The sequence below is a fragment of the Cibotium barometz genome, chromosome 9 (genome assembly GCF_041138505.1).
Source record: "Cibotium barometz isolate CiBa-2024 chromosome 9, ASM4113850v1, whole genome shotgun sequence".
NCBI lineage: Eukaryota > Viridiplantae > Streptophyta > Polypodiopsida > Cyatheales > Cibotiaceae > Cibotium > Cibotium barometz.
The window spans coordinates 59920716-59933092 of NC_141054.1; the positions used below are offsets into that span (position 1 = coordinate 59920716).

At 40.0% G+C, this 12377-nt stretch overlaps 1 protein-coding gene across 4 annotated transcripts; it reads right to left on the reverse strand.

Moving 5' to 3' along the window:
- Positions 1–2177: 2177 nt before the first annotated feature.
- On the reverse strand, positions 2178–8546 carry LOC147635781 (uncharacterized). 4 transcript variants are annotated; one of them, XR_015266710.1, is made up of 8 exons: positions 8178–8546; positions 7771–7870; positions 7521–7640; positions 7225–7443; positions 5527–6272; positions 3460–3524; positions 3227–3350; positions 2551–2628 (listed from the first exon to the last, which is right to left on the reverse strand). XR_015266710.1 is itself a non-coding variant. In XM_086803187.1 (7 exons), exons 3-6 carry the CDS (start codon positions 7609–7611, stop codon positions 3486–3488), a joined length of 1095 nt encoding a protein of 364 aa, XP_086659313.1. In that variant the 5' UTR covers positions 7612–7640; positions 7771–7870; positions 8178–8546; the 3' UTR covers positions 3023–3350; positions 3460–3485. The 4 variants fall into 4 exon arrangements, 3 of the variants coding, with proteins under 3 accessions (XP_086659314.1, XP_086659312.1, XP_086659313.1); XM_086803187.1 differs by lacking the exon at positions 2551–2628 and having other exon boundaries at positions 3023–3350; XM_086803188.1 differs by lacking the exons at positions 3227–3350; positions 3460–3524 and having other exon boundaries at positions 2178–2628; positions 7225–7404.
- Positions 8547–12377: the final 3831 nt, after the last annotated feature.

The window sequence follows — 12377 nt, forward strand, 5'->3', positions numbered from 1 at the left end:
GTAGATGCCATAGGGCAATCGAAAGTTTGTGCTGGTCGTGGAGGATTATGCATGCAGGGAACACCTCCATTAGAACGACGAGAAGAAACATCGGTAGTAGTCATGGGGGTATCGAACGTGGAGGGGTCTCCTTCACGACAAGTGAAAGTAGAAGGGGGGCGATCAACACGCATAAAATTTGTAATATCATTCAAGGCTTTCCTTTTAGGAGCCATTTCAGTGAAGATGGCTAGAGCAACTGTGATAGCAAACAGCAATTACAGAAGACGTAGATACATGCAAAAGATGACCACACTCTTAATTAAATAGGGAGAAGCACCATAACTTGCCAAAAGCAAGGATGACCACGAACAACATCCGAAACGTGCCTGGCATCAGCAACGACGCGAAGAAGACACAAACGGCCACGAATGACCTCCAGAAGCAGGCGGAGATAGGCCATGCCCGAATACTAGCATTCTAGAAGACGCGGTCATCCAAAAAAAAAGAAGAAAGCGTGCATGCAATAAAATAGAACGAAGAAGGAAGAGCGACATGTGTCCATAAGCGGCATAGTGACACGCATCCAGAAGCGAACGTTCAACCATAGCACATAAATCACATGTCGGACGCGTGTCCTCATCGAAACAAAGAAATAAATTAAATAGACCCAAAAAAAAAAGGTTGGGGAGCCTTATTCATTTTGAACTTTCAACATGTAATATATTGAAGAAGGCCATTAGGGGGACAAGATTCTTATGATTTTTTCATTTTATTAATGAAGAAGACATATTTATAGTCAACTCACGGACAAACTCATAGATTTCAAGGTTGCTCATGCAATATGTGTGAAATATGAGAAGAACACTCAACTTTCAATCACATGCAAACAAGCACTATTGTGGACTCAACAAAACCGAATCATAATTAATAATAATAAGACTAAACTCTATTATGCAATCAAAAATGAAAGCTAATGTATAACCATTGCTCAACCTTGGCTAACCTATAACCATTGATCTATTTCAAACACTTTATCAATATCGAAAACAATGCAACCTCTATTTTTGATGTGTGAAATCCCAAAATAAGGCTTGATTATGTTTCAATGTGACCACTAACCAAGACCCTACTTATCTAACATGGTTCTAGTTTTGAATTATGAGCAATATCAAAACCTATAACCATTGATCTATTTCAAACACTTTATCAATATCGAAAACAATACAACTTCTGTTTTTGATGTGTGAAATCCCAAAATAAGGCTTGATTATGTTTCAATGTGACCACTAACCAAGACCCTACTTATCTAACATGGTTCTAGTTTTGAATTATGAGCAATATCAAAACCTCCAAAGGCCCCTATGGTCACGTTGAAGCAAAGAGCCTACTTATCTAACATGGTTCCAATTTTGAATTATGAGCAATCTCAAAACCTCAAAAGGCCCCCTAAAAGCAAATGAAAACATCTCTTTAGAACTAAGAAGCTGCAATGACTAATCATTATGACCATTTGACCACCATCGACCATGTATTAATGATCGTTAACGATTGATAATTAATCATTAACGTGTAACAATTGTTGCTCCATGTGAAGAGCCCATTCTCCCATTTTATAACCATTCTTAAATTTTATAGTGTGGTTAGAATATGATCAATTTTAAAAAAACCTTCTCAAATTGATGGGACCTTTAAAATTTTAAAACTTTAGTTATAATAAGTTGAAGTATGAAGAAGATGCTTGTTCAAAAGTACAATTTCCTCTTCAACCATGGTGAAAATGATTGATTTAAAGCTCGATAAATATTTTTTTCCCCTGAACACTGTTGTGAAGGACCATACTTAGATAGAGCACCCTCATTGATTATTTATGAAGTCAACACAGTGAACCATGGACGATGATCTGGTACTCGACACCCTCATGGAGTATTTGTGGAGTCAACACATGTACCTGACTTGCACACCGATAAGCCAAGAGCAAAAGCTATAGGCTAAGATGTGTCTCATGAGGCAGAGGACTATTTTACACCATCCAGTACGTAACTTAAGTGAGCATGCATTCGTTCCCTATTGGTATCAATGTGAAGAATGATTTAAAAAAATACTAATCGATTGTAAATTTGTGCTACAAAAAATCGAGGTTAAACCTTTTGATATTATTATTCAACACCGAATAGGAAGTTTTGTAGAAAATCAAATTTCGCTTTTGTCCAAGACAAGAGAAATGCGTCCCTTATAGGAGAGGAGAGCGAGCCATCATGAAAGGTGGATGGCAGAGCAAGGTGCCACTGTGCGCTGCTCAACCACAGTATATGTTGGAAGGGTGTGCAAAGGAGAAGCCAGAAAACGATGGTGGGTGTGAGTGGAGGGTTGGAATCCATAGAAGTTTTTCATAGCTGTAGCCGTTTGGGAAATAAGAATTTTTTGAGACAGTAGAGTCAATATCAAAAAGGACGAGTAGGCGGACGTGTAGTCTGACTCTAAGGCACGCATGGTTTTTTGAAAGCAGTTGTGTGAAGGCACAAGTAGCTGACCTGGCTTTGAGAAAGTGATAACGAGACATTCCGCAAGTCAAATTTCAGGCATCTAAGAAAGGCGACCACGTCCCAGAGAGGGTATAATCTTGATGAAGGCAAGAGGAGATGACCACTGCTAAAAAAAAAAACATTTTTTTAACCAATCAAAATAAAGACAACGTTTAAATCTGTTTCTGAAATCTTTACTATATGCTAGTTTTATAATTAAAATATATAAAAAATTATTCTTTAAAATAAGAGTTACTTAATATCTGAGTCTGTTTTTCTTTTTTCTATCGGGCACAAACACTTATTTTTTTAGAGCACTAGAGAGGACTACTTGTAGCAACAACGATGGGTGATGGGGATGTAGCTCAATTGGTAGAACTCTTGGGTTCCATATGATGAAATCCAGGTTATGAAAAGGAAGGTAGCACACAAGACAAGCACAAATGCACCTCAAAAAAAAAGTTCAGAATTGAGGCTCGCTTGTAAAGGATTATAAGGTTATTTCAAATTTTTTTAAAATAAAGACAATTTTTTTTTTTGGGGAACTTTGACATTATTATAACACCTAGAACCTAACTATGTTAGATAACTAAGGGGTTATGCCCAACTAAAGGGTGGCAAATCGTCTGTCCTTCAAGCGGGAACACACTCATATCTACAATCTTACAGATACCAGAAACTTAAAGGGAGCTGATTATTGATTCATGGAGTTTGAGAGATACTTGACAGTTGACACCCCCAGTTCTTGTATGAGCAGTGCCCTGTTTTTCGGATGTGCTAACTGAAGTCTGAAAGGCTCAGTGAATAAAAATTGAAAGGCCTGCAGATGTGTCCACATGGAAAAGCCTGCAGAAGCTCACAATATGAACGACATAAAAAGGCTGAGGGAAATTGTGGCTCTGAATCAGATGGTTCAGGAGTAATTACGTGGGAACAGTATATGAATGTAGTTTACCTGGTTTTGGAAAGTGTTCATGCATGTTAAATGTCCTCTGTTAGTCGTTTGCTCTGGAGAGGATTCTGTCAAAGGTATCAGAGAGCCAAACCAAAGTATGTCAATACAAGTCCAAAATCTCTAATTTTTACGTTAAGGTGTTGGACTGATTGGAATCTCTTTTTGACCCTCATAATGGCAAAGCGGTAACCATCACTCCGAAGAATTTCATTCCAAATTTTTTGCCAATTTTGTTCCCAATTTCTTGGATTTAACACTTGATTTCATCTTTCAAGACGATCAATGTACTCTTCACAAAAACTCATTTCTTCTCAAAACAGAGCACAATTGTCAGAAGTACATGCGAAAATTGATGGTCTGAATTCCAATGGACTTTTCAAATTCTTCAGCAAATGTTTTCGATTTCCTGCATAGCTTAATGCAGTGATTTCTCAGTTCACATCTCCCAAAATAAGGCTCTCCCTCATCTCTAGGCCTAACACCCTCCTTCAACTCTAGAGTAAATAGAAGCCTCCATGCTTCTGAGAACAAATTTGAGGGCTTCAAATTCTTATGTTTACCTTGTCTATGCCTTTTTCATGCTCTACGCAAACGATTTTACCAGGTCCTTATGTAATTGAAGTCACAGACAACTGTACAATCACAACGTTAAATAGATTACTTAAATACGTATCAGCAATGTCCTGTTGTATGATCAACCTTATACCATATAATTCTATGCCTACACACTACTGGCAAAGCTTCATGTGATGTAATGATCAGGATTTTGAAAACAAAATTTAAACTATGTATTTTTTAGTTCTCTCACCTGCTTTCCTGCATCCATTTTGTTACTTAGTAGACTGAAGATAGATATTTCATGCTACACTAATGATCCAAGCTTGGCCAAATGATCACTTAACTCTTCATTCTCATACAGCTTCAGATAATAAAACTTGAGCTTGAGAAAAACTTTAGGGTTAATGACACGATGACCAAAGATTGCTTCTAGCGTCTCCTAGAACTCCTTAGAAGTAGACTTGAAGTCAATATGATGCACAAGAGAGTCTGAAAGGCTGAGTCTGATAAGAGCAATAGCTCTCTCATTCCATTGCTGCCATGATGTTCACTCGGTTGGATCTTTGGATCCTTGATCTACTACATCATCAGCGGAAACGATACTCCATACTCCTTCCCACATGAGAAGAAGTTGCACCTTGGTTTGCCAAGTTGGAAACCCAATACCATAAAACTTTTCAATGGATGGTGTAGACATCATGATGAGAAAGAAGGTTTACCCCTTGAATGCATAGTACCTTTATGCAAGCATGAAGTGGACACTCACAAACAGATAGGTGCAGGAGGAGGAGGTCCAGGGAGAGGAGCCCAAGGAACGACGATTGAGCAGTTGGCCGACCTTCTCCCTAGTAGTGCCACCCGAAAAGCCGGCGGCGGTGGAGTGATCCCCACTAGCGCTGCCAGGCTCGGCAGTGGCAGCTCTGGAGTGGCGCTCTCGGTGGCTGGCGAGACAAGCTGCTGAAGCCAAACCTAGCTTTGATACCATTTATGGGTATGTAAGAGAGTAGAAGCAGCAGCTATGGTGGATGGAGATCTAGAGAAGGCATCGTGGTGAGAGAGGGAGAGAGAGAGAGAGTGAAGCACAAGTAATCAACAAATTTGCATGCCTCAATGATTATGATTAGATGTGTAGTAAGCTTCAAGGAGTACAGTACTTTTATTGACACATCACATACACTAGGGCAATGACACATGGCTACATATATGTCATCACTCCTTATCACACTCACACATAAAATGGCTATAAGAGGTTGTTCACACACAAACACAGCAAGCCATCTGAGACTTAGCTGTTTCACACACACGAGGCTCCGAATACCCAACAAAGCATAGATACTAGACATTAACCCCACATCAATCTCATGTCATATACAAATCTGTGCCTGTGTTTCATTCGGCAAAAAGGGACTACAAAACAATGATTACATAAAAGCAGAGAATGAGCACCATCCATTACCTAGACATTACACCTCAATGCAGAAGCACCATCCAGTTAATGTTGCAGGTTACCTTGATTTCTTGTGCTGACGGTTTTAGGCCTGCAGCAAAAAAACTGGGCATCCGTCCAAGAGAAGCCAAACTGAATCCATCTGCTCTTAGCTCTTCTATCTCTGAAGATGAACTCTCCTGTGAATCCAGCAATTCTGCAAGCTTGCATCTGCCAACATGGCCATCTAGTGATTCCACCTGAGCAGAACGCATAGTACCATCTACTGCATTGCAGAATGTAGCAATGTTGTCATTAGGAACTCCTGTGTTGCTTGAATCATAACATGCAGTGTTATCACTAGGAACTTCTGTGTTGCTTGAACCATAACATGCAACATCAGAGATGGTAAAGTGATCATTTACATGGAAATCTGTACCATATTGCTTCTGAGAGTCATCTGCTGTATTTGGGGGTACCACCATGTTAGGATTCTTCTCCAAGAGCCAATCCATAGTGCCATCAGAATCAAGGTCTATGAAAAGGTCGATTCCATCCTCACTCTCTACAGAGAATTCTAACCATGTTTTCAGAGACAGGGTATCTGCTCTGAAGGCTGATGATTGAGGAGAATCATCAGTCCCCGTCACTTGCTTCAACCTGTCTATACTGTGTTCAACTTGCAGTCTGCTTTCTTCAAGTGAATGGGCCTCTGATGTGTTGCACAAATACTGTTCAGAGCATGAAGACAAACCATGAGGTGCAGTTCCAAGTTCAGTATGTTGGGATGTGCGCTTACTTCTAGGCGGCTGCTTTTGCCGACGCTTCTCTGCCTGCATTTCCAAAAGAAGTATAAAAGCTATCACGACATAAGGTACTTCAAATAAATTGAAAACCTTTCAAGATTGAAACTTCTCACACATATAGTGTTGACAGGAATGATTCCCAGAGTATATTTGAAAAATCGTTTTAACATATGTTCTTCACCATAATCACTCTCACACATCTACTTCAACTGAATTCTTACACCATCTACTTCACTTGAATTCTTCTCAGACACCTAGTTTACCTGTATACTGTTCACACATCTACTTCACCTAAATACTTCTTACACATCTTCCTCAACTCAATTGTCTCACACCATCTACTCTTTCTCACACCTCTACTTTACCTGTATACTGTTCACCTAAATATTTCTCACACGTCTGCTTCACCTCAATTGTCTCACACAGCTACTTCACCTGAATACTGGTCACTCATCTACTTCACCTCAATACTTCTCACACATCTGCTTCACCTCAATTGTCTCACACCATCTACTCTTCTCACACACCTACTTCACCTCTATACTGTTCCCACATCTACTTCACCTCACACGTCTGCTTCACCTCAATTGTCTCACACGTCTATTTCACCTGAATACTCGTCACTCATCTACTTCACCTGAATGCCACACATCTACTTCACCAAAGGTCCACAGAGAAATCATCACCAAAACAAGCCAAACTCCCATTCAGAAAAACTTTGACGTAGATTCTAAAGATGAAGAAAGTCCACTATAGACAGTGTTGTGCCTAAATTACCTAGTTATCCTGTCTTAATGCTGTTTTGTTTATATGAACCTGCTTTACCAAGTACTAGTTGGATAAATTTGTCCTGTACGGAGGGCTTTTCAACAGAAGAAACTGTGTTTAGCTTCTATCCCTGTTGCATGTCTTTCCTAATCTGTTACTTTCCATCAGGTCACCGCCTGGTGCCGAAAATCGAGATTGAGGAGCTACTTGCCTGATGCGTTGCAGGTGCACAAATTGAATGGAGAGTTTCAATAGAAACCTCGCAGTATTCTGCTCCCGTATCTATGGCTTTCGCTTGTTTTTCTTGCAGAACCTGTGACCTTGTCCTTCTTCTCCTTTCAGCAACATCGTACAGCGGTTCCCTGTCTTTACCGGTATTGCTCAGTTCTGGCACCAACATCGGAACAGTTTTTTTACTGCCATAATCTGCAAACTTCCTCCATTAACGTTCCAAGAAATTCTGCGAGCCGAGAAGGAAAAGCCTATCAAGGGAAATTTATTACCTGCAATGCGGGAGCTTCTCGCTATCCTGGCCCTGAGCTCTGTATGCAGCTTCTCTTTCGATGGTTTGAGCTCAGACTTTTGGCGTTTCATGACTAGTTCACGCTGTGCAGCGTCACAATCTGCAAAAAGGAAGGTGCATTGCGTTAGATTACACAGAGGGAGGCATGGCTATGCAAAGAGGAAGGTGCATTGCGTTCAATCTCACAGAGAAATGCGCTTGCAAAGAGACTCCAAAACCATCTAACGTACCAGACTTTCCATCGATGGGAGTGCAAACACCATCAGCATCGAAAAAACGCAAACTCGTGCCTTATTCCTTTGCGTTTCGCTTTCTATTTCTGTTTGTCACCTGCATTCCATCATGACGAGAATTCTGCGTTTCATAAAAATGAGCTTGTCTGGGCTATACACAGTCCACGTTTCTAAGAAGCTATGGGACAAGAGACTGATAGAATGTCTTCCTCGCAGTAAGGCTCTGAAAATTTCGGCGAATCCTTTCACAAATCCAGGCAGAGGTTGAAATACTTGGAAGAATGCACACAGACAACAGAAACACGAGAATTCAAGCACAGAGCAGACAGAAAATCCAGAGACTACCAGGAAGAGAGCTGCGACAAGGACGGCAAAAGAAGATTGCCTTCGGGATGAAAGCTTACCTTCATTAAGAGCACTGAAAGAGTTAATGGTGTCGGCAGGAGCTCTGCACTTTCTCACAGAAAAAGCCAGTTGAAAGCCGGAGCTCTGGCGAGCAGGAGAACATACAAATTCTGCAGAAGAGAAACCCTATGTGTGAAGTTGGAGAAGAGAAACCCTATGTGTGAAGTTGCAGAAGAGAAACCTCTGTGACCTAAGTACAAGATACAGAAAGAAGATGTTAATACGGTCTGCATAAAATTTCCTCTTCTGGTCGTCTGGGTTTGGCTTGTGTGTGTGTGTGAGAGAGAAAGAGAGAGAGAGAGGGAGATGGTGTATTTTTTTTTTTGGTGAACTTGTGCCCCCTTTTTTTCCACACACTTTGAAAACAAGTCGACCGTTGCGCTTTCCACCGAACGTCCAAGTTCCCATCATTTACCCACAGTGTTGTCACACACGGTGACACACAAGTGACCACATACGTCTGCCCATACGTCTGCCCATACCTCTACCTACATACCAACAAGGTCAACAATGACTCAGCAACATGCATCATAAATGTGTGAAACTGCAAGCCAAAACACGAAAAGTCAAACTGCCTCAAGGACACCAATCAAAATAAAGACGATCCAATAAGGTAGCCAATATTAAATTAGAGAAAGTACCAGGATCTAGGATTATAACTAGAATATATAAAAAATTTGTCCCTTGAAAATCAAGATTCAAGAGATAATAGCTAGGAAAAATAAAAGACAATGTGTTTGTTTAACACTAATCTTCCCCCATCAAATACACCATCCGATGGTGCAAACATTGACTATACAGTGAATGGCATCTCGATTTATTGCATTCCGAGACATTAGCCATATGTGATACCGATAAAACCCATAGCTTGAAGGGACTCGTCACCCATTAAAAATCAACCTTGCTTGCCTTCACCTCAGCTCCATATGCCCTTGAGGTTTTGAGATTACTCTTAATCTAAAGCTTGAACCAACTTAGACACGTAGGCTCTTGGCTTCTGTTGATGATCAAGCATCATCTTGGGGCTTTACCCATTGGAAACAATGTTCCTTGATATTGATCAAAGGCTTGAAATCATATCAATTGATATTAGGATTTAAAATGTTTAGCTAAGGTAAGGGTGTAGGATTTTATTAAACAAATCGTTCACCTTATTAAAATAATTACAATAAATAAACACGACTTATAAATTTAGCAAGCAAAAACAAAAACAAAACTTATATTTATAATTCAAAATTATAGATAATGTGGCTGTATAAACACGAGGGTTCAAATCTCACTCCTGTTACTCTTATAAGAAGGGTGGGTCACTTTGTACATGACTTAGAAATTAATTATCCCTTCTCACTACTTAACTAATTCAAATTATCCCTGCCATGTGAAAGGATTTCCTTTATAAATGCGCACAAGCTTTCAGTTGACCAACCCTAGAAGGGTGGTTGGGCATAATAATAGAACCCTCATTTTTAGAAATGAGAGTAAAACCTAGAGCTCACCTAGAGGAAAGATTACAAGTTGTGTATTCATCTGTAAGGGTTTGATTCCCACAACCTTGGATTCCTAGGTTATAAGCTTCTTCTCCTTTTTAGCTTTTGCTTAGTGGGTTCCTTCACAATGTGGATGGAAGAACCTTGTAAATATTTACTTATCATATGGGTTGCACAATCTATTACAATTGGAAGTCCTTTAATCTTGGGATTGGTATGAGCCATTCTCCCTTAATGTAACATGGCGGAAAGTCAATACCCATGTTAATAAGCATATGATCTTAAGATATATGGGCCAAAAGCCATGGGACATGAATAAAAGGTGTGGACATTAATAAAGAAGTGTGAAATGGAGCTTTAGTATAAAAGATAACTATGAACTTAATCATGTACCTAATCACTTTTACTAGTCATTTTTAATCATCTTTTACCTAATAAAGAAGTGTGAAATGGAGCTCTAGTAATAAAGACAACTATGAGCTTAATCATGTACCCAATCACTTTTACTAGTCAAACATTAATCATCTTCTTAATTCATGCAAGCTACCATGGTCATACTCCCTCAAGCGTGCAAGCATGTGGTACTCCATGTAATGAGGGCATTATTCCTCTCATTGGTATCAGAGCTTGGCATTTGATCCATGTTTGAGCATTTTTTTTTCACAAATCTGAAATCATTTTTTCCTCAAGGCCATTTTCTCCAATCCTAGCCTTCTTCCACGCTTCTCTAGTAGCCAGAAAAACCAACCCTAGCCTTCTCCCATGCTTCCTAGCAAGCAAGAAGGACCAACATTGAGCCATTCTTAAGTCTTTTGCGAGCCTTTCTTGGTGATTAGGAGAAGGCTTCACCTCTTCTACAAGGATATATGGCCGCCAATAATTTTATGAGCCTTTCTTGGTGATTGGGTAAGCTTCACCTCTTCTATAAGCATATATGGCTGCGAATATGGAGTTATGTTTTGCAAATCACCCCTTCCTATTCATGCTTCATGCTTGGTTCTAAGTGCTTCCAAGTGCTTCTAAGTGCTTGCTAGTGATTCCATGTGCCTCTAAGTGCTTCTAAGTGCTTCTAACTTGATACTCTATAAGCCTTTCGAAGAAAATTTGAAGCATTTAAGCCATTTCTTATGAGATTTGAAGCTTTCTTGAGGCAAATGGGCAAAGATTTGGGGTTTCTTGCAAGCTTCATGGCTATGGTGTTTCTTGCAAGCTTCATGGTGGCTATGGTGTTTTGGAGAGCAAACCTTAACCCTAGGGCTGCTTAATCAAAGAGATTTTACTATATTAGTGGTTATTATGCTTGTAATGGTACTTAATGGCAATAATCTTGCAAGATTGAGTAGCAATGGCTTGATTAGCACTTGATTTGATGCTATGTGATGGATTTCATGAAACTTTAAAAAAACCCATAGCCTGCTTCTTGTTGCAAGCATGGGTGACCATTCATTCGATTTGGCAAGATTAAAAGGTAAAGCAAGATTTCTTAGAAGTTGCAAGCATTCTTGGCTTCATTAATGCCAATGGATGTGTAATGATGCTTATGGATGCTAATTGAAGTGTGGAAATGCATAATGTGGCTTATGTGAATTCCCTATTGCTTTCTTGTTATCACCTATAGGTGGAAGTTCTCTTACTATGGTTTGATTAAAAAAAACAAGATTGGGTACATTGTTGTGTCATCCTTTATTTCTTTTGAGCCTATTAGTAAGAGGCTTTGACATTTTGACGGGAAACATGGAGCTATGGAGAGATGATGTTACTGTTAAATTTGCAGCAATGTGATGAGCTATGGTGGATCAAATGCTAGAATCAACATCATTAGAAAAGAGATTAGATACTAATTAAGATGTGATTAGTGAGCAATTAACTAATAGCTTAATGTAGGCATGGATAATAAAAAATCAGCAAATTCTCATTAGGCCAATGCCTCAATTTATAGAGTTTACATCCAAGCATCCAAGCATCTAATCCCATTGATTTCTCCTTGATTCACTCCACCTCTTTTGCTTGATTCTCTCCACCTCTTCCCAGAATATCTCCACACCTCCTAAATCTTCTCATGCTACCCTTTATTCTCTCCCAGTAGATACTTCTCACCTTTTCACAGCTTCTCTCACATTTACAGATTCTCTTTTACAGCCTCTTGCTAAGGGCTTGTTCCCGCACACACCCTATTCACTTACAAGTATATTTCAACACCTCCCCTCAAGTGAATAATTCTAGCACACCTGGACCCTGTACCAAGTTTCCCTCTTACTTGATAGTCCGCGACCAGTGCCTCAAGTCCCTAAATTCATAGTCCTTGACACTCTCTCTCTCTATGTGTCCAAGGCTACTACAAGTGCCTGTGACACCCTTGACTGAAGTGCTCACACATACATCTACCACATGGCCTACATCATCGGTGGCTCAGAGGTGGTTTTACTCTGTTGGGGAAGGTTACATTGGGTTGTGGGGTTTCTCTCTCTCTCTCTCTCTCTCTCTCTCTCTCTCTCTCTCTCTCTCTCTCTCTCTCTCTCTCTCAGAAAAGATGATCTGACTCCACTTCCTAAGGAGCCTCCATGAAGTTTGCCGATGTCATTCCTTCTCCACTGGGTTTGCTGTAGCAGTCTCTTGCCATGTGTCCTGGCTTTCCACAGTTGTGGTGGCAAGTGAAGGTCCTTTCTCCTCTTCCTCGTCCTCGTTCTCGAGAGAATCCTCCTCGGGTGAAGT